The sequence below is a fragment of the Equus przewalskii genome, chromosome 27 (genome assembly GCF_037783145.1).
Source record: "Equus przewalskii isolate Varuska chromosome 27, EquPr2, whole genome shotgun sequence".
Lineage (NCBI taxonomy): Eukaryota > Metazoa > Chordata > Mammalia > Perissodactyla > Equidae > Equus > Equus przewalskii.
In genome coordinates, this window is record NC_091857.1 from 34,442,955 (window position 1) to 34,470,532 (window position 27,578).

The following is a 27,578-nucleotide window of genomic DNA, read 5'->3' on the forward strand; positions in this document are numbered from 1 at the left end:
AGCTAGGATCAGTTCCTGATTCTGAATGAGACTCCTCCCGCCACCTACTCCCTTCCCTAGAAATCAGCAAATGAAGACAACATCTTCGCTGCCCTTCCTACAAGGCTAAGTTCACCAAGTCCTGTATTCTCCTTTCGTCAAGCTTACTAAAGAACAGCGTTCTAGCCCTCTTGACATCTACCTACCCACTTTATTTTTTAAAGGGCCAGAACTTGGATCATGGAAGAGCGCATTCTCATTCTGCAGGATCCATACCATATTTACAAAGCAACTCTGGAGGTCCTCTGGCTGGGCTGGATGAGATCTGCCTGCTGTCAATGGACTTAGATACTAATGGCAAAGACAGAAAGACCAAGAGCTATTGCCCAGAACCAATCTATAAAGGCCTGTTTAATGGAAGAAATGTTTAGAGTCAATCCTAACATGAGTAAGTTGCTCCCTCTTGTCTTCCTCCAGATCTTCCTAGTCTTCTAAAATCCCATATCAAAACACACAGATCTGGGGGCATTTTGCATTCCCTTCTTGCCTAGGTTTGTAGATCTCTGTGGTTATATTACAGCTAGGAAAAAGCAAAGAATGCATTTTTAGCCATTTGTTATGATACAGGATTTACATAACACCTAACGGAGGAGAAAGTACATTAGCTGCAGTGCCTTGCTACGACTCGTGATACTAAATGGCACTAAATTTTGAACTCCGGTGGAGGACTAATTTAAGATTCCAAGAAAGCCTTGAAGAGAACCAGCTGAAAAGCAGAAATCAAGCCTGCATTTGCAGATTCAACTCTTCAGTCTCTTTTGATAACATCCTAGATGGGTATCATGATACATGGGTTGCCATGGTGATGGAGGAGGAGAAGATGAGGTTATAGAACATCCTTCTTGGCACACACCACAGCTTTCACATAAACTGCTCCTAAGATGCCAGGTGAGGCAGCACATCACAAGGTCAAAAACCTGCTTGCAAATTTCTCTAAGTCAGACCTGTCTCTGTTTATACCACTTGAGAACTCAAGGGGCCATGACTCCAAAATGCACATGTTCGGCAAAGGGCGGAGGGTCCTTACAGGAGAGATGGGGAAAAGGTTTCTGATACTAACTGACCCAACCCAAGAAACACATGAAACACCATAAAATAATGATCATAAAAAACAGAATGTAAAATGATATGCCTATGAGCTAACACTTTATGAGAAGAGAGATAAGATTGGTGTCAGTGCTAATCCAAAAAAGGGATCATCAAAGAGGATGCATTTTCAATCAGAAAAGTTTGGAGAAAGTAAATAGGAACAAGCATAGGAAGAGAAGAGGTGAAGCACGAACAGAGGAGTAAAACATCCGTTTTGTGTTCATCTGTAAGGTCACTAAACAGTTTTGGCCAATTATGGGGTAAAATTGAAATGACACAGTGACTTGACAGGGTAAGCAGTAATTGACTCTGGAATAAACGATCCAGAAGTTTGAGAAGTTCAGCCACAAAAAGACGAAAAGGTAGACTGAGGACAGCAGCCCAGGGATGGGTTACTCGAGGCAGGAAGGAAAGGAGGGAGGTGGCACGGGAAGTGTGGCGAGGGAGCACTGGGAAGCAGGACTCACAGGATGACACATGTGGGTGGAAGGAGTCCTCTGTTTCCATGGATGTGGGATTAGAGAAGTGGGGTGGACATGAAGGTCATGACACAGCAAACCAAGAGTACAGGGGACAGGAACTCAGGTCTCTATCCCGGAGGACCCAAGGACCTCTCCCAAGGACAGGGTCAATGATCACCTCCTCTGAAAGCAGTTAGATACCCACTGACCACAGGGGCAGGCTGAGTGAGATTCCCAGTGACTACCCCTCCTCCAGTGACTCATGCAGCTCGGTAGTCAGCTAGGTAACACCCATGCCCCCGAGCCCTCCCAAAGTTCTTCACTTGCACCATTACAGGCTTTCACACTCACAAGGCCACTCCTTCAAGGCTGGTCAATGATCCACCCAAGGTGTATAAATGATTCTCTTCTTCAAGGTCAACTTCCTGAATCTGGCTTACAGCAAATAGTTCTCTGGCTTGTTTAGTCTGATTGAAATTCTTTACAGCTCAAATACCAACATTTATATCTCCTTTCATAATGACAGTAGCAGTCATGAAAACAGGTATTTTTGATACAAATTGAGTCTCAGAAATGTACTTTCCCAGTAACGGAGATAGGGAAGCGTGATCTCTTCCAGGTCACACTTAAATGACGGACCCAAGGAGGAGCAGGATCAGAACTATGCGAGGTGCACTTGAGCGTGCCCCCCTTGTCTTTCCCTCGGCTGAAGCACAGAGGGGTGTCCCAGCCACCACCCTTCCAGGCACTCTCCTCTCCATACACCTGGATAAACCACATATTCCAAATTCACTGTTTCCTACAATACGAAAAAAAGTAGTTCCAGGATCCAAAGTTCTATCTATGTAGCAACAAGCAGTCAGCTGGCTGGTCTGACCATTGGACTGTACCAACCATTTTGGCCACACATTGGGATCTTTTGACATCACTTCAACACGAGCTCACAATCCCTGGCTTTTCGAACTCAGTCAGAGGCACCCACCAGATAGCTTAAAACAAACAAACATGCAAACCCTAGCCAAATATTTTACGGATAGCTTTTATTTTTTTAAGTATGGATGAAAACGTTCTTAAAATGCTCACAAAACTATTGTGATTTTCCTACACTTCCCTCTGTTTCCCCAAAGATGCATTTACTAATGGTAAACTAAGAAATCTCTAGAGCTGGAGTAAAGCGTGCATTTCTATTTTCCATTTTCAAGACACATGGTGGGTTTCTTTAGGGCCAGGCTAGTTACTCTAGACCCTGGGTCTTGCCCACGATTACATGACCTGTGCGGGCTCTAATGTGACGGGATAACTAAGCACTGTGGCTAAGCCTTTCTGCCATGCTTCCCCGGAGCAGGGGAGCAAACTCCTTCTCTGAGGTCAGAGAAGAGAAAACCGCCAGCCTGAAGTCACTAGGGCGGTAACAGGGCAGTGTCGGGATGAGAACAACTCCGAGAAGCTTCTTCACTCCTGCTGGTTAGCTCACTGGCCCCCAGTCTCACTCACCGGAAAGAGACAGTAGCACCAAGTTTAGCGCCTTGGACCAGTTCAAACTGACAGTTGTGCAGCCTGGACTCGTGATAGAGGTCAAGAGCAATAGCCTAGGTCTTAGAAGACCTGAGCCTGGATCCACGTCTGAATGTGGAAGAACCATCCCTCTGCCTTGAGCCACGATTCCCTCAGCTGTGAGGCTGGCATAGTGATATCCAGGTTATGGGGTTGGTGTAAGTCCTGGTGAGGGGACAGAAGTCCAAGCCATGTTGCCCCTTGTCTGAAATGCCCCCGCTCCTGCCCCTGGCAAACACCAAATCCCCCTTTGGCATATGGCCCTTCCTCTGGAAAGGAGTTTCCTCCTTCCTCTCCTGGAGGGAATTCCTCCCGCTCCTGCTCCCGCCTCCTCTCCTGTTACAGCGGTGCCTGGACTGCAGAATCAGCACTTAAGGTGAAACTTCCATCTGTGTATCTCCGTCTCTCTGGCTCTAGGTTGCTGGCACTTCAGGTTAAATTTTATGTGTGTGGGTCTGTCTCTGGCTCTAGGGGTCTCCACCGAAACATCCAGCACTTGAGACTAAACATGAACGTGTGCTGTGAGCTTGCTCCCCATCGCACCCTCCGTGCTGCACAGAGGAGGCATTCAGCGGACATCTGCAGGATGAACAGGCCAGCTTTCTGAGGACAGGAAGCTTTCTGAGTCTGGCTCATCTATATTTTCCCATAATCTCACATCGTGCTTGGCACTAATGGGCGTTTGATAAATATTGATGATTGTTGTGAATGACATGGAAAGTAATTACCCACTTAAATCACTGGGAAAGACAGAGAGTAACAGTCAGATATCTATGACATGCTTCTGTTCTGAGTGACTGGCTCTTGGTACACACTGGGAATCGGTCACTAGCATCCTTGGGATTCCTCTTGCTTTGTGCTGCTCCCTGATGAGGGAGAAATGACCAGACTTAAGGCCATCAATGGGCTCGAAAGCAGAGGCTCTCCTTATTGCCAGGCATCCAGGATGCCGTCTTTACCTCTGTCTCTCAGGGCAGCTAGCTAAAGGGCCGGTCTGCTTTGAATTCTCAGGTTCGGGGACCTTTCGTGTGACATTTGAGTGACAAGCTCTGACTGAATTTGGGCTCCCGATCCACAGAGGCAGAATGAGACTTTAGGACTCGCTTCAGATCCAGGATCAGCTCTGTTCCTATCACGTGACCGGGGTCATGGACCTCACAGGACATCCCTGAAGGTCTCTCAGTGGACAGATCACCCGGGGGTGTTTTCGTACCTGGCCTAGTTGTAATTCTTTGCGTAGCTTCAGGATATACTGAAGTATTTGGGAAAATAAAAGCCGCACCCCCTGCAGACAAAAGGAAAGACAAAACACGTGAAGTCTTTGTGGTGGCTGCCGGTCGGTCTCAGCAACAGCGTTCAGTTTACCCTGCGACAACAAAGGGAGGCGACCTCCTGGGACCTGCCACAGCAGACCTGGGACGGACTGGGCACACGCACGGGTCAGCAGCGGAGTCTGCAGACGAAGCACACAGGAAGCTGTCCTGTGCCCCATTTGTCACAAAGTGTCCTGTGTTTTGGTTTCACAGCTTCTTGCTGAAGCCGATCTGCGCCCCCGCATCTTCCTCCCGGCAATCTCATTTTATTAAAAAAATTCTACGGTGTGTGTTTTAATTTCAAAACTGCACAAAAACCCGTAAAACATTTTACAGAGCCCTCGGAAAGCAGGACCAAAGAATTATAAATATTTTGCCAAAGAATATATGGATCTGATTAATAATTAATCCACATCTCTATTCAAATACTTGTCTTCCCTTTCTCTCTCTCTGAGTCAATGCTCGTGTTGTTAGCGGAAAAAAAAATCCCTTTTTGCAGTTCAGTCCATTGGGGATTGGTTGTCCTGTTCTTTGATTGCATCTAAGTTTAGCAATCACAAAAATAATGAAGTCAGAGCATTCTTGCCACTTTCACCCACTGTTAAAAATTTTTTAAACGACAATGAAATTATCAGAAAATGTGTGTAGCTCAAAGGTGTTTCCTAACGGGGGAAATTACTATAAGTTATTTGTTATTTCTGGCCACAAGGTCATTAATAAGCTGATGTGCGCAACCTACATCGAAAAAGTACCACCGACTCAAAACATTTTGTTTTTTTACTTTACATTAAAAACACAATGATCTGAATATTGAGGACCAAGATCAACCAGCAATTTCAGTACTACTCAAACCCGGACGCACTCATTTTATACATTTTAAAATAAACTGGCAAATATTGGGAACATGGCTGTGTTTCTTTGTGAGGGCTGACCACGAGTCGGCTTGCTTTCTTGCAAGGGGTGACATAAGACTTCCCAGCACCTGATGGTTTTATCCCTAGCTTGGGTGGTGGCAGAGGGTCCCTGCAGGGTGACACAGTGAGGTGAGCAGCCTGTGGCCAGGCTTCTGTACCTGTCTCCAGCAGAAGGGAGGAAATGGATGCCAACCAGGGACACATTCACCCGCTGTAAGCCCAGCCTCTACTCTGAGCTTCTACTCTGAGGGAAAGAGGAAGGTTAAGCAGGACGAAGCATTCTGTTAAACGCGACTGGGCTCAGGCAAAATCAACAAATAAAATGTAGAATCAGTGGTTAGACATAGAAAAGTAGGGATTTAGTTAGTAACTAATTTCATATCCTCCAAAATTATAAGTTTCCCTTTGAATAAAACTTCGCAGAAAGCAACCAACATTCCCTCCTACTGCCTTTTGCAAATGTACAAAGTCCGTGCGAGAAGATTAAAGTCAAGACAAGTCAAATGGCCTAAAACTTTACCAGAAAGGAAAAAAATAAAGCTCCTGCTTATCTTGGTAAATATCCCTTTAAGAATAAAAAAGAAAAAAAGAGAGCGAGCACGCTAAGGGCCCCTTTATAGGGAACGGGCTTTTAGTCTCTACAAGTCAGAACAGCGCATATTTGGGACGAATAGCAGCAGATTGTAATTCAGCAAATGTGAGCTGAGGCTACGGCCAAAGGCTAATTCTGCACATCTCTTGGTTAAAAGAAATCCTTTGTCAAAGGGAGCGGGGAGGGGAGAGAGCTCAGAAACCAAAGGGCGCCCCCTGTCGTTAGTCTGTGGTACTTTCAGCACAGAGCATCCCACAAATGGAAAAGAACCCCTCCAGGTGCCCCTCTCTGCTTCCGCTTTCCTGACTCTGATCTCCCACGTTCCACCTTGAAAGCATGCAATTTGTAGACAAGACCTTGCACGGGTCTGTGGGGAAGGGGCGGGGCCAGCATTACCTGTGTTTCTAGCATGCATTAACCGTGGAGAGTTTTGTAAGGCTTTATCAACATCATCTGAAGTCAAATGTGGAAGAGGAGCTACAAAACAAAAAAGCAACATCCAAATGAAAAAAAAAAAAAGAGAGAATTATCTTTCTTAAAGAAAAAAAAAAAGAGAAGAAAGAAAAACACCCCTCCACTCCCACCTTAATCTCACAGAATGCTTGGAAATCTCTCCGTGGCCCTGTTACTTGTTAGCGTGTTAAAACCCAGATAGGGGCCCATATGTAATTCAGGGAGTATGTAGTTGGGATGCCAGGCAAAGCATTTACACCAGAGACTTCACCCCACCCCACTATTGCACTGCGCCCACTATGCCCACTATCTCCTGATCATGCTTGACGTTGGAGGAATTAAAGCATGCAGCAGGCTCGGGATTCATGCCTCTAATCGCCGATATGCCATTCCACTGTCAGGCTCAGCCATATCAGGATACCACGTGAGAACTTCCCTCATTCTGCATTCGGGTTGGATACGGAGGCGGGGTTTCGTTTAGCTTTGGGCAAGATGAACCCCATAATTCCCATCAAGTAGGAGCCTTTCCATCTTGTTTCTGTTTCAATGTGGGCACCAGAGAGATGAAATAATGTGTGACCAGACAAAGCTTCGTTTCCCTTTGACACGTGATCTTCTTGGTCAAGGGGACCCTGCAGGAGGCAGCTGAATGCTAAGGGGACTTTTCAGCTTCTTGTAAAAGCTCTGACTACTTCTCACCATGCTTTCACCTAAGTCCTTGCCTTCTAAGTGCCTAGCTCTCTCAGATCCTAAATGGCACTGGGTTAGGGCAGAAAGATGCTGGCCACAAACTAGATTGAACCCTCTGCAGCTTAGGTTAACAAGAGCCAACAGGACAGTGATCTCTGTCCTGAAGGGGGACCATCTTACTCTCTCTGAGGTAGTGGAGATGCGAGAGAAGGATGTCAGCATTGTAGCTTGGGGTGAGCCTCTGAAAGTCATCTTTGGTCATCTTGCACAGTTCCTTCCCATCAATATTCTGGAATAATAAGATGTCGACGTCTGGAAGGCCGTATTCTTTCACTGCCCACTCCAGCCACTGCCGGACATGGTCCGTGCTCCATAGGGTAGGATCTGAAAGGGGATGGAAACATATTCAATCAACTCCTGAAGACAAATTTCCGGGGCATAGTCATATCCCAGGCGGGATCTCCCGCCCCACACAGCTTTCCAGAGTAGCCCCTCTGGCTGTTCTAGAAGCACAGCTTCAAGCCAGGCTCGGGGACTGGTCAAAAGAGAATGTCTTGGAGGGAGACAAAAACACCAACTGACTCACCCAATAGACCATTGTCTTTACGGGAATTGTTCTGGAAGTTCAGGCTTATTCACAACACCTGCCCCTTTGTTGCTCACATAATCTAAAGCATCCTCTAGGGATTTGCTTTGTATTCATTTTTGTTTATCCATTTAAAAATGAATAAGAATAAGTAGAAACTTTCTTTCCTTAGAAAACTTCCGGTATCTTAAGATGAAAATAAGAGTTAGCAATGCGCATCAGGAAGATGCCAACTACAGATTGGAAAAAAAAAAATCAAACCAGTTTTTGCACAAAATTCTGAAAAATATTGAGCACAGAATTAGAAATAAAGTGTAGGCAAAGCAAAACCCCAGCCCCGCCTAGGAGCCAGCATTTCTAAGAGAGCCGCCGGTTACATGCTTTCCCTGCAGGGAGCTTCGTTTGGCAACTACCTCGCACCTGCAGGAGCAGGGGCTGGCTGGGCGACTCCCATGTTCCCCAGCTGTGGCTCGCAAACGCCCCACAGGATGCAGGCAATGTCATCACGCTCTACTGCCACGTAGGGGAAGGGGCCCCAATAGGACCAGGAGGGCAGGGCCCTGGGGAGAAGGAGCAGGCGATCCTCAACGGAAACACAAGCCAGGACCACCCCACACAAACACGCCTGGGTGGAGGGTATTCAGGGTGCCTCCCTAGGGTCTCTGAGACAGAGACAGTGGGCAGGGAGCGGGAGTTCTAATCCTGGGGTCTCTCAACTTGCTGCAACCTCTGGAGGCTGTGTCTCCTTCCTGTGTCTGTTTTACATGTAAAATGAGAGCCTTGACCTCTGTTCTCTGGACAGGCCCTTAGAGGTCAGCTGTGCCATGATGCTCTAATCGTAAGGAGTGAAAAATCTCGTGGGGGAATAAATCATCCTTTTGAACCACTTTTTAGCTCATAGTTTTAGAATCTTGTTTAGTCTTACTAATATTTCAGGCCACTCAAGAATGAGGCATGTAGTGGCTGCTGGAATACATTCTAAGTTTACAGAAGTAAACAGCAGCAATAGTGAGAAACAGACAGACAGTCATATCACCAGAGTTCTCTTCTCGCCCTCTCTCCCTCTCTTCCTTCCTTCCTTCTTTCCTTTCTTTTCTGCCCTCTCTCTCTCCCTCTCTCCCTTCTTTTGTTCCTTCCTTCTTTCCCTTCGGCTTCATACCTTTTTTAATAGAAAGACATTATTTCAAATCCAACTTAATCCACCCCCATCCCATTCCCCTCCTGCACCCTCCAGAAGTAACAACTATCCTAAAGTTGATACTTACGTCATCCCTAAACATATTTGAATACTTTGACCATATTAACTATATATACCGTTTTGCGTTTTTAAAGTTAATAGCAATGTTATCTGATTTGCTTTTGGCACTCAGCACTGTATTTTCAAGATGTGTGCAAGTTAATCCAGGTAGATCTATTCGATCACTTAAGCAGCTCTTGGGCTTCCCCCATAGGAATCTACTCAATTTATTTATCAATGAACATCTCTGTGCCTATGTCCCTGTGCACATGTGAAGGAATCTGCATTGGTCTACAGCCTGGGCTCCACACTCGAATCACGGGGAGATGGAAAAACCATTGATGCCTGGGCTCAGCCACAGAGATTCTGATTTAATTCTGCTGGAGGGCAGCCTGGGCATCAGCATTGTTAAAACTCCCCAGATTATTCTAAGGTGTAGCCAGGGGTCGGACCATCAATTCCAGGTACTCTCCACTTAGAGTGGGGTCCTGGGACCTAGCAGCATCAGCTGGGATGCTAGGGATCCAGGGATGACCTGGGAGCTAATTAGAAATGCAGAATCTTAGGCACCACCCCAGACCTGCTGAATCAGAGTGCATTTTCACAAGATCCTCCGCTGATCTGTGTGCACACTAAGCTTGGGGAAGTGCTGGCCTAGGGGGAGTACCTAACTGTGGAGTTGCTGGGTCCTGGGGCACGTGCATCTTCCACATCACCAGTTAGTATTAGATTTCAACCAGCGTTATAACACTCACATTCCCCATCAGCAATCAGTGCATAGAATCTGAAAACTAAGGAGAACTTTGGTTCTGCTGCAAAAAGAAGAACATCTACAAAAACTCAAACGGCAGTGTTGACAGAAAGGTGTGCACATTCCTTTATAACCCAAACACATGGAAACATTTTCGTTAGTCTGTGAAAACTGAATGTGGATATGGATGGTTAACTTTGCCCAACTCATTGAAGTTCAGATGGCTCTCTGCCATTGGGTCAGGATTCTGCTTTCAGGGAGAAAAAGTATTCAAAACTCCAGACTGTTTTCGTAGAAGGTCGTTTTTCTTCTTTTTCTCGTGGCAGGTCATGATTCCACATTTTACAGGAATGGATCATATTTTGGCCTCAGGACACCCTCAATTCAGGTCCTCCTTATCCTTGGTTCTGTGCAGAGGACAGTTAAGCAGCCCACTCAGATAGAAAGCCCCCTCCTACAATCCTCCCCAAGTCATTGCCTATAAAATGGAAACTTTATATTCCATTACAGGTATTAGCCAGACCCTTTTTTTATGTTTTGTTTTGTCTTTGACAACACGAGAGGACTACTTTTTGGTGTAACTAACTTCGTAGAAATCAGTTCATTCTGGGAAGCATCTTCTTCTCAATGGCGGAACCAGATATTCTCAAAATGATACATAAACATCTTCCTGTAAGTGACTGGGTTCTTATTAAAATGGTGAAATGACATCTTAGGAAGACAGCCAAAAAGAGAAGCCCAATCTCTCTATCGTCCCTTGATGTGCCCATTAATTGATTCCCGCCACTAAGTCCGGGGATGTCACAGCTCATTCAGTTTTCCTTTAAGGGAATCATGTGCAAGACCCAGAGACCGATTCCTTGACCTGTATTGCTCTTGTTTGTAACATGCTCACTTTGGATTGGTGAAATGGCCCTTCTCTCATAATGCTGGCGCGAGTGTAAACGGCTCCAACCTGCCCAACGAACAACTCAGCAATATCTTTCAAATGTCTTTAAAAAAATGCGTGTATAGTCTCTGAACTAAAAATTCCACTTCTAGAAATTTATCCTAAGTAAACAATAGAGGATGTGCGCAATGATTTATTTTCAAGGATGTCCTTTGTAGTGTTGTTTATAATAGCAAAACATTGGAAACACCCTAAATGTCCAACAAAAAGAGAACTAGTTAAGTTGCAGTGCATTCAGGAATGTTCCCGTGATATTTAGAAACTAAAAATTACTCCGCTGAACATATCAATTGATATGAAAAAAAATGTTCAAAGTAGATTAAATTAAAACGTTTGAAAACATTACTGTGGTCTAATTATATTTTGCAAAGAAATGTAAATATATCCATGGAAAGAATTTTGGACGGATACGCAACAAAATGACAATGGTTGTCTCTGGGGAAAAGGCAATAGAGAATTTTAGATTTTTTTCTTTTTCACTGAACTATATCTTCCCATTTTTTTCTTCCAACAAACATAGTACTTGGGTTAAAAAGTTATTTACAAAAAAATTTATTCTCCTCTATGTTTCAAAATCAAAACAAGGTCTTATAAAGGATTAAAATATACATACATGTAGAGGTATATTTGTTATATATGTGTATATATATTTGTTAAAGTCTTTTTATAAAACTTCTTTCAAGGGTATACAATTTTAATTTCACTTTCTTATACAGTTCAGTAATGAGAATTGCTTCATTTGAAAAGAACAAAATTACACCAAGTCAGGTTACTCCTGTGTCCTTTGGAATTTGATCTCTACACCTCTGTCCTATAAGTTTGTAGGTAAAGAATATTAAAAAAATATGGCCACTTGATGGAGTAAGTGAGGATGCTCCCTTACAACCTTCCGTGGGGCACCATTATTCTGGACCTACTTGACAGGAGTTGTAACAGAGAACAGTTTGCAAGGGACAAGCCCAAACTCCTCAGCATGCAGCACATGGCCCTTAGTTTGCTGGGCCCCACTGTCTTCATAGGTGTCATTCCCAGCCATTCCCCCACTCCCTCATCCTGCAGCCACACACTACTACCTGCCGTCTCCTGAACCAATGGCCCATACCTGTGCCCACCCACCATCCACTGCTCGGAGGGCTGGCCCCTTCTTGGACCCTCACCTACATTCACCACCTCCTTTGGGCATCTGTCCTCCATGCTCTTGAGGTGTAAGCACTTATAATGAATCTCTGAGCAGGGGAGTGATAACAAGAGTGGAGGCCCAGTCCCCACCCTGATGACAGAGCCCATGCTGAGCTCCACCCCAGCTACCTGGGCCAGCCATGGATGCTGCAGCTGTAGGTAGAATCTTTTAGGGCTCAGGTCAGTGTGTTGGGTCCCAGCTCACCCTTCAGCTCTACAGAGAGCCCAGCAGAATCTCCCAGATGTCCTCCATTGCCCATGGTATGTCAGTAAAGCTTTCTTGCTTCTGTCCCACCCTACAATCACGGAAGGGGACTCATTCACAAGATCCCACAAGATTCAACAGGCTTTACCTCCTTCCCTGACCCCCAACTATGCATGTGAAGGAGAAAGGGGAGGGGGCAACACAATGAGCCCCACCCCGAGGCACCACCTGTGCCTAATTTTTAGGTGTGGCATTCCACACCTCCTGCCTCCACATAGTGGTAGGACTTGGAACTTGTTACCCGACCTCATGACTAAGCCTGGGTTTCTTCTTCTATAAAACAATATGTAGAATTCAAGGACCTAAGGAATGACTCCAACAGGATAAGGACCAAGAGTCATTTAAGACAAGTAAGAGTTCCCGAGCACTTACTATATTACAAGTACTACATGGATTCAGAGGCAGCCAAGACGAAGAGAGATGATGAGACTCTACCGAGGGAGGCAGGCATGAAGACAACCCACAAAGCAGAATTAAATCTACGTTATCCAAGCAGGACATGGAAGCACAGAGAAGTCGCAACTGATCCCAACCAGGAAAAAAGGAAAAGGCTGCAAAAGAAGGGTTTGGCTTGAGCCTACATTAATGAAAAAGATTTGACAGTGGCAGGGTGACAGAAGCAGAGAAGCTCGTTAGTTTAGGGGGCCAGCTTGAGTCTAGTTTCATTCCCACAGAGGCAGGAAATATCTGATGTGTTGAGGGAGAAGTGAGAATTCGGTGTGGCTGGATAGGAGTGTTTAAGAGGGAGCGCAGAAACATATAAGGATGGAGATGCAAGTTGGAGTCAGATCATGGGGGAGCCTTGGGTATCTTGCTAAGAAGGCTGGACTTCTTGATCTAGGCATTTCAGAGTCATTGAAAAATGTCTAAGGTGCCAAAGAATGTCTAAAATTACCTCAAGCACAGAAAACTTGGTGATCAAACAAAAGGCTTTATTGGGAACCAGAATACGCATATTTGGGTTCTGATTCAACCAGTCAGTCGATGTAAATGTTAACCTCTCTGGAATTCGTTTTCTTTTTCTGTGGGTAATTAAGCAAAATGTTAGGGGAAGAGAAAAGTAAATGAGATAATGTATGTGAAAGCACTTTGCCAACAATAACATGTTGCAGAGAAATAACGCATCCACACACTGGATTTTTCTCATCGCGAACGCTGCTAAAATGAAATCAACAATCTATTATCACAGGGCAGCCTCTTCCTTTAAACACAAAAGTCTGATTTATCACTTTATTTTAAGAAGCTTTTGGAGGTGCTTCTGTCAGATGAATCATGAGCCACTGAAGATAAGTGGTTTTGTTTTCAGCCCTCCAGTCCAACTGTTTTGAAAACATCTGTGTCACCAGTCCACATTTCACGGACATCAAAATGGTAAACCCCACGTGGTACAGAGTAAAAGGGGAAAAGCAGCCATCTCTCTCAGAAGCCTCTTATTTGTATCTTAGGTTAGATGTTTAATATCCAAAAGTTTCACGAATGCTGTTTCAGGAAATTAGAATTAAAAAAATAAAGCAAAGCAAAGCATGGAGTTCTGGAGTTGCATTGTTCAATGTGCTGTTGGTGGGAGGGCAAGAGGTGGGCGGGAGAGCTAAATTTTTTTTACATTTCCCTGAAACTGGATCCTGACCTACTAGAGCTCCACTGCTGCCAGGAAAATATTAAGTAGATATTGAAATTAGGCAAAAGGATACTGCACGGGTGGAGAAGTGCTGCACCTTCGCGAAACAAAATACCTCATGCAGGCAAACGTCCTACTTCAGAGAACCCTCCAGGGGAAGGAATAAAAGTAAGATGAAACAAGAGCCAAACTGGTGATAACAGAAGGCCTGAGTGTCATTTTTCTTGAACAATTATCAATGTGAAATACCGGCTTCCAGATCGAAAAATCGCCCTTGGTAATGAAAAAAAATACCCAAAAATAAAATGTAGCCCTAAACCATATCATAGGACTATGAGATCTTTGTTTATAAAATGAAGCCCTGGGCAAGTCTGCAGTCTGCAGTCCAAGACACTGAGAAGCCTGCAAAAATAAGATTTAACGTTTCACCTCCTTCTAGGGACGGTCTTTATGTTTATAAAGCAGGCCCAACAGAGAGAACCGGCTTGATTTTGAGCTTTACTCTCCAGATATTAAAATTTGACCTCAAATAAAGAGACTACACTCAAGGCTGTTTCTGAACCTCTTAATTTCCACTTATGGATGGGGTTCAGTTACCATTTTAGTAATCATTTATTTCTAATTTTATTGCACTTTGGCCAATGAATGAGGTCCATACGACATTGATTTTATTTTATACTGGTGGCTTCTTTTTTGGTGGCTGGATGCCCCCTGAGTGCTTAAAAAGAATGCATATTCTCTAATTGTTGGGTCCAGGTTTCCATAAATAACCACTGAATCAAAGTTGGTAATGAATATATAATTTTTATGTCATTGATCTGTCAATTACTGAGAAAGACAAATTAAAATCTCTCACTAAAGTGGATTTGTCTGATCTCCTTAAAGTTCTTTATGGATTTTGAGGCTATCTTATTAGGTATGTACGAGTTTATCATTGCTATATAATTTTCATGAATGTAAACTTTTTTTTATTATGTAATAACCCTCAGTTATCTCCAGTAATGGTTTCTGCTTTCTATTTCCATTTTTGTCAGCTTTATTTTTATTAGAATTTGACTAGTGTATCTTCTTCCATCTGTTTGCTGTTACTCTTTCTTTGTGTTAGATGTTTCTGTAAGTAGTACAAAACTGACTTTGGAGTATTTTTTTAAAAATCTAGGAGCCAGCCTGGCAGTATAGTGGTTAAGTTCATGTGCTCTGCTTCAACAGCTCAGGGTTCATGGGTTCAGATCTGGGCAGTGGACCTAAACACTGGTCATCAAGCCATGCTGTGGTGGCATCCCACATACAAAATAGAGGAAGACTGGCACAGATATTAGCTCAGGGCCAATCTTCCTCACCAATAAATAAATAAATAAATAAAATCCAATCTATCATTTTCTCTTTTTTTATTATTTTTTTATTTTTTGAGGAAGATTAGCCCTCTCTTTTTTTCTGAGGAAGACTGGCCCTGAGCTTAACATCCATATCCATCTTCCTCTACTTTATTTGTGGACACCTACCACAGCATGGCTTTTGCCAAGCGGTGCCATGTCCGCACCCAGGATCCGAACTGGCAAACCCCAGGCCGCCGAAGTGGAATGTGCGCACTTAACCACTGCGCCACCGGGCTGGCCCCTCATTTTCTCTCTTTAATGGCCAGTTTGGTTTACTTGCATTCATTGTTACTGATCTATCTGATTTCTACCACCTTATTTTGTGCTTTTTATTTACCTTGCTGTGTCTGCTCTTTATTTCTCCTTTCCAAATGTCTTATTAGATCAATATGTTTTTCTTCAGTTCTTTTTTTTTTTCCTCTACTGGTTTGGTTGTTTAATATTCTAGTTCTATTTCTTTGCTTGTTAATCTTTACACAAAATCTAAATTTAATCACCAAATATATCCTTTTCCCAAAGAACGCAAGGAATTTAGAAAGCTTAACTCTAGTCATCCATCCCTAATCTTATAGAATATTGTTGTCCAATATTTTTATTCCACCTTATTGTTCTACTCTCTATTTAGGAGACTGTGGTTGTCATTTTACAGCCATTTCTTTTTAGATCTACCCTCATATTAACCAATTTCACTGCTTCCATTTCCTTCTTACACCTCACTCTTTACTTCTAGGATCTATTCTCTTTCTTTGTTTATTAAATCTCTGTTATCTCCTGAAGGGAGGGTCAGTTAGCAACAAATTCTCACCCTTTGTTTGAAAATATGTTTATTTTGCCCTCAATTTACACAATAGATTAGAATGTACTCTTAATATAATTAGTTTCCTTTGTGTTCTTCTGAAGCTTATTTTATTCATTTTAAGGTATTATTCTAAAGGACCCACTGGCTTCTCCAAACCACTAAACGGGTTTGTGGCAGACAAAATAGGTTAAGAGCCAGAAGATAGCCAGAGTTTTCTCAGTTTCTCCCAGCTCACTGGAGATTTTCTTCTCCTGCCCTCTGTTCTGTTTTGTTGTCAAGAAGTTTGCCGTCCTTCTAACTGTATTTATTTTCAGATAGTCTGTCTATTTTGTTTAGCTGGCTTTAAAGTACTTTGTCTTTGGTGTTCCACAGTTTCACTAGAATGTGATTAGTGTGGACTTAGTTTTATTTATCCTTCTCTGATTTGTGCTTCCTGTGTTTGAAAAATGGTCTTATTCATTAATTTTGGAAAAGTTAGCTTTTATCTCTTCGAATATCTTATCTGTTCTATTCTATTTCCTCCTCTCTAGAACTTCTGTTAGATCTACATGAGTCCTTCCCAAGGCTTGACCTTTTCTCATGTTTTCCATCTCTTTGTCACCGTGCCACACTCTGAGAGCAAGCTCAAGTCTACTTTCTTTACTTCACTCTTCGGTCTTTTCAAATCAACCGTTTAACCCATCTCCTGAACTTCTGATACGTTCTGATACTGAGTTTTGAATCCTTTTCTGTGTTTCTAGGAGTATTAATGCTTCTTCAAAATTATCTATTCTTTTCCATAATGTCTTTTTCCTCTCTTTTTTGGTTCTTCTTTTATATATTTAATCTTTTAAAATCTATTTACTTTATATTCTCTATCCCTTACTTCAATTATCTAACATTCTTGAGGGCTGAATCATGGTGGTTGTTTTTTCTGCTGAATCTTGGTCTAGGTAGATTGTCTCTTCCTGCTTTTGTAATTTGGAGGTGCAGAGTCATCTTGCAGATGACTTTATCTGCAAGAATTCTGTAAACCTTGAATTGAACGTGCATCTCTCCAGGAAGATTTTGTCTTCTGCCAGTTGTCCAAGGTTATCACTAGCCCATGACCACTTTTCAATGGTTCATTTCTCATCCTGGCGTTTGCTGTAACACGTAGTCTTGTGCGTGTGTGTATCAGGGAAGGGGAGGGACTCAAGTCTAACTTCCTGCTTTGAGCAAGCCTAAGAGCTCATCTCCTGCCCCTAATTGACCTTTAAAACCAAAATCTCTGTATTATAGACACTGGTACCCCACTGCCATCCATGCCACCTAAAACAACCAGGTGACAATGTGAGGATGGGCTGCTCTGTTCTCAATTCCCTCCTTGTTTTTGGTCTCTAAGGAATTCATTGACTTTCTTCCAAGTTGATCTGTGTATTTAAAAGGATGTCAGATTCTATGGAGCATTTCCAGGTGTTTTGCAAGAGGAATGTCTTTAGGTCCTTTTAAGTTCAATATTTTACTGGAACCAAGAGTCTTCACGGCATATTTTTCATGTATTTACTTTAAAACTTTTCCATTTCCAATGTAACCATCAACCTAGTTCATGCTATGCTCTACTTCGTGCATTTATTAATTAATCAATTGTCAAAAACTTAATTGTATGTGAGAATTGTGTAATACCCTATAAAAGAGTCAAAAACTAAGAAAGAGAGCCTATCCTCAACTTGCCTGAGAATCAACAATTCCATTACATATTCTACTCAAAAAACATATACCTAAATTATTTTTGTTGAGCTCTAAACGTATCTTTGACATTCTGACATGGCAAAATATTTCATTGGATGGAAACCATTCTCAACTCTTCTTGAACTGATCATCTAGCTTTTGGATTATGCAGATCTTTTCCTCATTTTTTCCCCTGTTGCCTCCTCTTAGTTATTCCATGATGACATTGCTTATGCTCATCATGTTTTAGAAATGCAATGATTTGTTCCACTTAAAAGTTTCTCCCTGAATAGGTTTTGTTTCTTTGCCTTTCTTTAGATGTTGGTTTTGTCCTTGGTCCTCCACTCTCCTTGGTACACTGATATCCCTGAAGATTCTATCTACTCCCATGTTCTAACTGCAACATGCATGCTGTATCAGTTTCCTAGGGCTGTCATAACAAAATATTAAAACAACAGCAATTCATTGTCTCACAGATCTGGAAGGTAGAAGTCTAAACTCAAGGGGTCGGCAAGGCCGTGCTCCCTCTAGCACTCTGGGTAGAATCCTTCCTTGCCTCTTCTAGCTTCCGGTGGTGGCCAGCAATCCTTGGTGTTCCTTGGCTTGTGGCTGCACCTGTCCAATCTGTGCCTCTCTCTTTATATGATCTTCTCTTTGTGTGTCTTCACGTCATCTTCCCTCTGTGTGTGTCTGTGCCCAAATGTCCCCTTTGTATAAGGACACTAGTTATTTTATTAGCTCCACCCTCATGACCTCATCTTGACTTGATTAAATCTGAAAATACTCTATTTTTAAATAAGATCACACTCTAAGGTACTGGGAGTTAGGACTTCAACAGTTCTTTTTCTAGGGGCACAATTCAGCCCATGACACATGTTTATGTCTGCCAATGAATTTCTTGAGTCTAGGGCTCCCTTGTAAGTGCCAGACCCAACTATGAAAAGAGGAGCTGCAAGTTTTCGAGGTCTTGCTATATCCCAGACACTGTTTATGCACCTTACATGCATCGTCTTATTTAATCCACACAGCAGCGCATAAAGTAGGCATTCTTATCCTTATTTTGGTGATGAGAAAACCAAAGAACAGCAAGATCAAGTAACTTCCCAGATCCCAGAGTTAGTAAATGGCACTGTTTAGAACTCAAGTGTTGTGACCCCCGACAAAGGACTCTTGACCCTAAGTTCTACATGGGTCCACTGGGCTGTCCAGTGGGAGTTCCTACAGGTATCTCAAACACAGAATGAACTGAACCAAAATCACCGATCTTAAAAAATTTCTTTCTACATTTGTTAACAGCCACCGAGTCACACATGCTAAGTCTAAGCTATTTTCAATTCCATTTTCTTCTCTTTGGTTTTCAAGAAAGACAGGTAAATCATTACCATTGTAGAAATGTAAAGATTAAGCGCTGAGCAACACAGTAAACTGTTTTGAACATGCCCTTCCCCTTCCTTCTTTCCTTAAGTCTCCTTTGAAAAGGCCATTTCAGAATCTCTGCAACAATGTAACAAACTTATTCCATCGTTCCATTTGCTTGTGTTCTCCCCTGGGTATTTTTGACAGCGTGGCATAGGAACAAGAATGCAGACTAGTGTCAGACAGAACTGGGTTAGAATCCTAGCTCTCCTGATTATTGGCTGGGACATCTTGGGCAATTAGCTTTGCTAGTTTTAGTTTCTTTATCAGTTAAAGCAAGAATAACAAACAGTACCTACACCATAGGGTGGTTGTGGGGTTTAAATGAGATAATACCTTTTTTACAGGGTGCATGGCCAAGTGCCTGACAATAGCGTGCACTCAACAGATGGCAGCCGTCATCATTTCTGTTGTTATGATTTCAGTCACACATATAACCCAATAGCGGTTTCCTCAATCACTATTCAGCTCATAGTCTAAAAACGTAATTAACTTTGACTTTAGGATTTACGTCTTAGTTGGTTTGGTTGTTTAGTTGCCGGACTTCGCCCAGCAGGATTTAAACAGAAGCTTACAGAAACATACTCCCCAATGTGGACGTAGTGGGGGTGATCCTTGGGAGAGTTTTGTGATGCGACAAAGTAAAATGAAGAAATGTGTAGTTTTGCCAACAAGTTCTTTACGCATAAATGAGCACAGGCCTGGGAACTGGCTCTGGTCTTCCCGACCCGTGCATGTGTCCCTGGGGAAGCTGTGTCAACTCTCTAGGGCTCACTTTTCTCACGTTTAAAAGGAGAGATTTGTGACAGTTAATTTTATGCGTCAACTTGACTGGATCATGGGACACCCAGATATTTGGTCAAACCTGCTATTTCTGTGTGTGTCTGGATATTTCTGGGTGTGATGGCCTTCCCAGAAGAGACTAGCATTTGAATTGGTAAAGCAGAGTACCCCCCTCTCTGTGGGTGGGCATCATCCAATCCACTGAGGGCCCGAACAGAACAAAAACGTGGAAGAGAGAGGATTCACCCCCTCTGCCTGACTTCAGGAGCTGGGACGTTGATCTCCTGCCATCAGCTCTCTGGACCTCAGGCCTTCAGATGCAGACGAAATCTCCACCACTGGCTCTGGTGGGTCTCCAGTTCGCAGAGGGCAGACTGTGGAATTTCCCTCAGCCTCCATAATCACATGAGCCAATTCCTCATAATAAATCTATCTATCTATCTATCTATCTATACAAAGGTTGGGGGGGAGATTAATTGTTTCTGTTTCCTTGAAGAACCTAATACAAAGTTGAACTAAGATCATCAAGAAGCTTGCAGCTCCTGTGATGCTGTGATTCCTACCGACTAGATCTAGATGAGCACTCACTCTATAAACGCACAGTGGCTGGTCTCTGCACACGGGCCGTGAGCTTGATGCTTTGTCTGCTGGTTAAGACTGCAAAGACATAATCACCACCTCACGAAGCTGACACGCTAATAGAATAGACAGGCTTACAAATAACTAACTCTAATAAGATAAAAACAATACGTCGGCCATCTGGGCCTCGTCAGAGAGTATATTCTTCTATTACTTATTGTTCATCTGCTTTCAAAGCGCAGCTTAGAGATGTCATTTTTAGGGCAGATCGTGTGAAAGCTATGGAAGCCCTCTGCCTACTCTGAGAACTCAAAATCCTGACTTTACATTAAACCAGACTAGCAAAGACTCATCAGGGATATGCTCTCCACTTGCCCTGAGCTGTCCTCTAACGTAATTCACTTTGTTCATGGAGGATGTTACAAGAAACAGACTGGCGAAATATCGTGCCGCAACTGGGGCAGGAAGGTGGTCACGTCTACAGCCTCAGTGAATCCCAAATGTAAAGTCCAGGGATCCTGCTTTTAGGATTCTACACTGGGCAAAATGTTGCCTTCCCTGTGAAACTTCTCTTTAAAAATAGGAATTACTTCCCCAAATGACTCTTGTCACTTTGGCTGCCAGGAAGCTCAAAGCCATACTGGAAACTTTGTGACAGCATCTCAGCCAAGCTTGTGGTCCAAATGGCTGCATTCTTCCTTCATGTGATCTTGGTTTTCCATTAATATTTTTAATTGCCTTAGTACTGATCCCTAATTGCTACTTGATCAGTAGTCTGGGTCATGTGTTTATCAGTGGTTTAGTTGAGAAGGCATCTCAAATCCGTCGTGGAATTAAACAGTATTATCCATATTTAAGCAAGTATTTGAATGTATTATAGAATATAATATGAAACAAAATAAAATGTGGTAATAAAAAATCTGATAAGATGTTGTAAGAGAGCAATTAAGTTGCCGAAAGATCAGGATGGCTTCCTAGACAGGGTGGATTTCAAAGATGCCTTGAAGAATAAGAAGGATTTCTTAGCAGAGAAAGGAGGAAGGGCATTCCATCCGAGGGAACAGCATGGATGAAGACACTGGGTTGTGACAATGAAGCGTATGAGTAGAGCCATGTGACTAAAGGGCAGCATATGGCAGAGGAAAATGGCGGAGGCTACAAAGGGATTTAGGAATCGTATCATGAGGGGAACAAAGGAAGCTTTTCTTGACCAGTCATATTTATATTCATCTTGTCCCTAAGATGTTTTGAAACACTTGTCTGAATCACTCATTTGCGCTCTTAATCACACAGCCTCCTGCCATGAACTACTTACTAAATGTGGACGGGCCTTATCTACTTCTGACAGACTTTGGTCACTTCCTCTGTGACTAGTATAAGATCAACAAGTACTCAGTGAATACTTCATGAAGTGAGTAGGAGTTACCCAGCATGTAGGTCCTCAGTAAGACACAGTACAAGTAGTTCTAGCCACGTGGGTTTGGGGGCCAAAAAGAGCGGGGTTTAGGTCACATAAGAACTTTTATTCACGGTGACTGGAACACAGTAAGTCCTCGGTGAATGAATGAAAGCATGAATGAAAGGAGACAGTGAACCACTGATGAGATGAATGTGGCGACTCTTCATCTCTGAGACTTCTGACAACCATGAGTGTTTGTGCTCAAGGTGGATATTTAGAAAATAAAACTAGAAATGTTTGAAAAGCCTAATGCTTTAGCATTCATTTTTAGGGAATAAAAATGGAGAAAAAGAAAAATCTTTCAAAATGATGTTAGCTGCTAAAACCAGAGGCCCTGTTGCATCTCGGTCAGCATTTTGCAACTTTTAAGAAAAGTGGATGAAGACCGTGCCTTCCTCTTGGTTAGCGCTCCTGGTTAGCACATCGCTGAGGACACTAAAATATAACAGTGACTGCCAGAGGCACAGCGGGCACAGGGAGGGGCAGCATCCCTGATGGCAGGTTCTTCATGAGACATCATGAAACTGACATTCTTTAGAACACATTAGTTCCATTGTGCCATGGAAGCCATTGTTTCTAAACATTGATCCATGTCCACAGCCTTGGTGAGGCAGAATTGGAAATAGCTGGAAGTCAGCTTCCCCAGTTGTACCCAGCTTGTCTTGGGTTGTTGAAAGGAACACAGTAAAGTGGATCCAGACCTAGTTCTGTGCCTGATCCAGTTTGTCAAAATGGAGCTCAGAGCTGACGCCAACCAGTGAAGCTGAGGGGCTTCCTCAGCTCTCACACTCTATCTAGTGCCTTCAAGGTCCTGGATTTTCCTGTGGGTGCCTTGACACATGGCCTTTACAGAATATATTGTGCCAACCAACGACAGGTCCTAAAAGTACAGGTTAAGAGAGAAGCTTTAAGAAGTCCAAGTTCCTTCCTACCGAATGTGTTTCTTCATTTTTTGGAATGTCAATGTGACACTGGTAGCTATTTTTCATCCTTCTTTTTTGACCACTCCCCTCTTCTAAAAGTGACATATCATGCCTTTCTTAAAAATAATTCAAGTGTATTAAAGTAAAATTTATTTGATGTCTTTTAACTAGATTAAAGCTTCTCAAATCTATTCATTATGCATGAAAATCACCTGAGGAGCATGTTAATAACATAGAATCCTCAGACTCACACCTGGACTCAGAATATTTGGAAATGTGCATTTTTAAATCACAAGTTTCTCAGGTAATCAATGCAAGTGATTCTGACCATCCTTTGCGAAACATTTTCCAGTCAACCTTTAAAGAGCCATTTAACTAGGTCACACTTCCCGGGCCCCTCTTATTAAGATCAATTTCACTGAATGACACTTTGATCTACCAAGTGTAAGAAACAGCCCAACTCCATAAAATGTAGATCTAGATATACAGATAGGCACAGCAAATAGATAACAGACAGACAGACAGATAGATGTATAGATATAGATAGAAAGATGACAGATAGAAAATACATAGGTAGATAGATAGATAGATGAAAAGTACAGATGAGATTTATTGCGCAGCCAACACACTTTGGGATGGAGAGGCAGAGTCAACAATCTTGCCAGGACAACAGGCATATGCCGGGGTTTCCCAGAATGCCTGCTGGACCTGCTGGTTGAGTGCGTTTCTCGTGACTTCCTCTGTTCTCCTACATTTGTCTGTAGATTCAGAGTTAATAGCTGAGCCATCCTTCTCACATTAGCTTTCTTTTTATCCTATGGACACTGCATCATGTAATGGATTGAGGCATCCCCTTCATGGTGCCTGCCAACACTTTGGAGCCAAATAACACCCACCTTTGCGATTGTGCGGGATTTAAGTTTGCATTTAAAAAAGTGTATATATATGTAAACCTCACTCCTGGTTTCACAGTCTCCATTAAGTTCTTACTTTAGCCCATGCTCCTAATTCATTTTTAAAATGCTTCTACCTTGCGTCTTTGCGCATATTTGTGTGAGCTTTCTTAAATCCATTCTGAGATAAGGAGGCACTGTCAATATATTAAATGGAGATATATATTTATTCATTAGGGATATTCTATGGGTTTCTTTATAGCTGTTGAGTTAACTGAAGATAGAGAGTCTCAAAACTGAGTCCCTGGTACAAGAACCCAATCTGAACATAGACCACGCCTCCAAGTCCCATTTTCTTGCCTCGCAAGTCCACATATCAATTTTCTGGTCACTGTGCATCTGGACCATTTGCAGGTTTAGAAGAACATCAGTGTGTAGTTGATTGACGGTGCAAACACTTATAGATAATTACTGTTTTTTAAATTCAGCTATCTTTATGATTTTATGAGTGTCGATCAAAGTGTTTAACCAGCAGGAACTATATGAACCAGGCAGAACCAGGTTTGGAGAATTCTATCTATGTATGCAGAGCAGTCCAGGCCCATAACGTGCCTGAGTGAGGTGTCCGGATCCTAGCGCTAGGGCTGAAGGTACAGATGCAGTAGCTGACAGAGCTGGTCCTGCAATCTCATGGCTGTATTGAGGAATTATCTGGATTACGCAATGCAACCATATCTGTGTGTGTGTGTGTGTGTGTGTGTGCGTGTGCATGTGTGCGTGTGTTCATCTGTGTGTCTGTGTTTGAGCACAAATATATAAAGCTTGACCAATAACTGAAAGACTCACAACTTGCAAAATCAGCCACCACTAGGTCTCTTACAAACACTATTAACTGAATAACTGCCTCCTTTGGCATGAAGCAACCAGAGGAGGGAACAGCTGAAAGAGGACTTTCTTCAGGAGATGAAATCAGCCTTTTCACAAAAATTTCATATGAGCCAGTCTGCGTAACCATCCTTCCACCCATCCAACTGACATTTAGTGAGCATCTACTGTAAATCAGAAATGGTGGATGCTCCGACTTGATTCAATTGGTTCTTTGCCTCTTCCCCATGTAAACATCTCTCCTGTTTTCTAAACATTTTACTTAATGTAAAAAGCCTCAAATCTGGCCCTATTGGAAAGGGTATTGATGACGTCAAAGCATATTGATGGCATGACAGAAATATGACTTCATCAGTGAAAGGACGTAAGTGGCACCAGCCATTACCTCCCGGGTCTCTGATCCTATGAGGAACCAAGACAAGAATCTTCAATGCAGGCCCTTCCTCAGATTGATTCTCTCATCTCAGAGAACTGAAAACTTTATTTTGCTTAAACTGAAGAAATTACATGACTAAGGAGGAAGGGAAAGGGTGAGATGGGTTTGGGTGGGTGTCCTTTGGGTTTCTACCTCATCCTGTTCATATCCAGCCAGTGTCTGAGGCAACAGCATCCCAGCCCTCCCATCCCTCCCCAGGCACATCCCTGTTCTCAGGCCTGTTTTGGGTACCACACATCCAGGATAGGCACTTTGGACATCTGCATTTCCATATTTTTTCCCGTTCAACAGGAACTGCCTCCTGTTCTAAGGCACAGCAACAAGTGACAGGTCTCGAGTACGTAGCTCAGTTGCCATGTTCAAACCAAACCTATGGCTTCTGCATAAATGTCAACTGCCTTTCAATAAACATCAAGCCCAGTTTTGTCCCTCCCATAAGGCACACATGAGACTTGATCTCCGCTGTCTCCTATAAAAGTCTTACAACGTGCTTCCAGATCAGGCACGGCTCCAAAGGATGATCCTTTCATACCTAATTGCATCAAATCAGCTTCATACAGTTTGCTGAGAGGCACACAGTGACAACCATGAAGAGAGACCCGGGCCACGAATCCAAGGCAGATGTTCGCCAAGTACTCGCACTCTGAACTCTCCTGTTTGGAGGTGATCCAAGTCCACTGGACGCGATCTCATACAGAATAAGGGGCGGGGGCTGATTCATACCATGGAGGGGATTCGAACCTGTGAGCCATCACACTACCCAGAGATGAATTTAGGTGACCCCAGAGCAAGGGAGAATCAAGTTTTCACAAACTTCACCCATGCATACCTTTCATCACTTTAGCAATGAGGAGCGGCCCTCCAATGCAAGGCCTCCTTTCCTCCATTCTTCCCTTAGTTAATATTCATAATCACCTAATGCATGCCAGACACTGCACTTGGCCATGGAGGTAGGACCTTTGTGGGGCTAACACTCTACTGAGGGAGGAAGATAATAAGCAAACTTTCACAAAAATGACACTATGATGACACATGGCAGTGAATGCAATAACGAAAAATAAGGCAGGCGGGGAATCGAGAGTCCCTGGGTGGAGTGGGGCGTGACATTAGATGGGGGTGCCCAGGAAAGACCTCCCTGAGGAGGTGTTTGCCCAGAGCCCTGACAGAGGACAGCGCTATCTGGAATCAAGGGTTCCAGGCTGAGGTGGCAGCAAGTTCAAGTCCCTGAGGCAGAACCACAGAGTGACCACATGGCCGCCACGAGTGACGGGAGGGAGCCCAGAGAGGCCGCTGTAAGGAGCTAAGATTTAATCCCACACCTAAAGGAAGAGAATGGAGGAGCCAGGCAGACCTGTTTGAATTCTAACTTGGCCTCTTATTAGCTATATGCCCCTGGAAAAGGTAGCTGAGCTCCAGGACCATCATGCTCCTCATCAGGGAACTTGTGATAAGCAGACCTGTTTCCAAGATTTCATGAGATGATGTCTCCAAATTCCTTCCCAAAATACTGATATGGAGTAAGGCCTCGCTCAGCAGGGACTGTCGTGGCTGCGATATTTTGGGTTTTATGCAGCACATTTCCTCCAAGGAGCCTTACTCCCTCATATTGCCTTGAGTTTTGCTGAATAAATAAGCTCCCGGCATTGTCCTCAAATTCAGAGCTATTGCCTTGGGTGGGGTCTGAATCTCTTCTGTGGTAAAGCATTGCTCTGGTTCTCGGAATCTGTATTATAGGCCAGTCATAGCTAGAATTTCAGATTTTGAGAACAAGCAATGTATGGCCCCCAACTTTTTATTTTGCCAGATAAGAAAATTTCTTCAAAAAGCCTACCATCTGTTATAAATAGCACTTCATAAAAGAAAGAATATTTAATACCAAATAATCTCAGAGAAAGGGCAATTCCTCCCCAGAAAGCTCATTTTTCATGGATATACTCTCTCTCTCTCTCTCTCTTATACACACACACACACACACACACAGATCAGTAAACATTTCACCATAGGACGATAAACTTCTGCTGGCTTCCATTTACAGTCACTACTCTAGACAACTGAGGGCGATCAATGCCACAGGCAAGTAGAGAAAGTCGAGCAATGCCCTAGGAAGGCATGGTTGGCTGACCGAGCAGAGAGAAACTTGCGAGCATCTGACCTGCTGGGACGATAACTCTGCGCTCATTTGTGGTCATGTTTGGGGGTGGCATGTGCTTCTCCTCCATGTAGCTGCCATAATTCATCCCGACAGTGTCTGGGCTGCCCACCATCTTCCCGCCTTTTGCCATGCTGCATTCATCGGGCGAGTTCCTGGAGGAGAAGAAGATAAATCCTTCCATTATTGCGGCAACCGAGAATCATACCAAACTGGTGTTCTTGTCATTCACAGAGAGAAGCAAGGAAGGTCAAGGTGGAGGAGACAGAGGCAGAAAGGAGGAGAGAGGAGGAGGGTGAAAAGTAAATAGAGCGCCTGTTAACGGACTGAATGTTCTGGTCCCCCCAACATTCATATGTTGAAGTGCTAATCCCCAATGTGGTGCTATTTGGAGATGGGCCTTTGGGAGATAATTAAGTTTAGATGAAGATATGAGGGTGAGGGCAACAAGATGAAATTCGTGTGTTCTTATAAGAAGGAAAAGAGACCAGAGAGTTCTCT

General features: G+C 43.3%; 1 protein-coding gene across 9 annotated transcripts in view; it reads right to left on the minus strand.

Annotated features, from left to right (window-relative positions):
- The window catches only part of ERG (ETS transcription factor ERG), a 256,558-nt gene that overhangs the window by 13,869 nt on the left and 215,111 nt on the right, over positions 1-27,578 (minus strand). For 5 of the 9 annotated variants that reach the window (XM_008539400.2, XM_008539405.2, XM_070597848.1 and 2 more), the window contains 4 exons: positions 27,081-27,232; positions 7,286-7,489; positions 6,359-6,439; positions 4,357-4,428 (listed from right to left, as the gene is read on the minus strand). In XM_008539400.2, coding sequence (XP_008537622.1) covers positions 4,357-4,428; positions 6,359-6,439; positions 7,286-7,489; positions 27,081-27,232 — 509 coding nt within the window. The remainder of the gene's footprint in view (positions 1-4,356; positions 4,429-6,358; positions 6,440-7,285; positions 7,490-27,080; positions 27,233-27,578) is intronic. The other 4 variants (XM_008539408.2, XM_070597850.1, XM_070597851.1 and 1 more) reach the window with 1 other exon arrangement.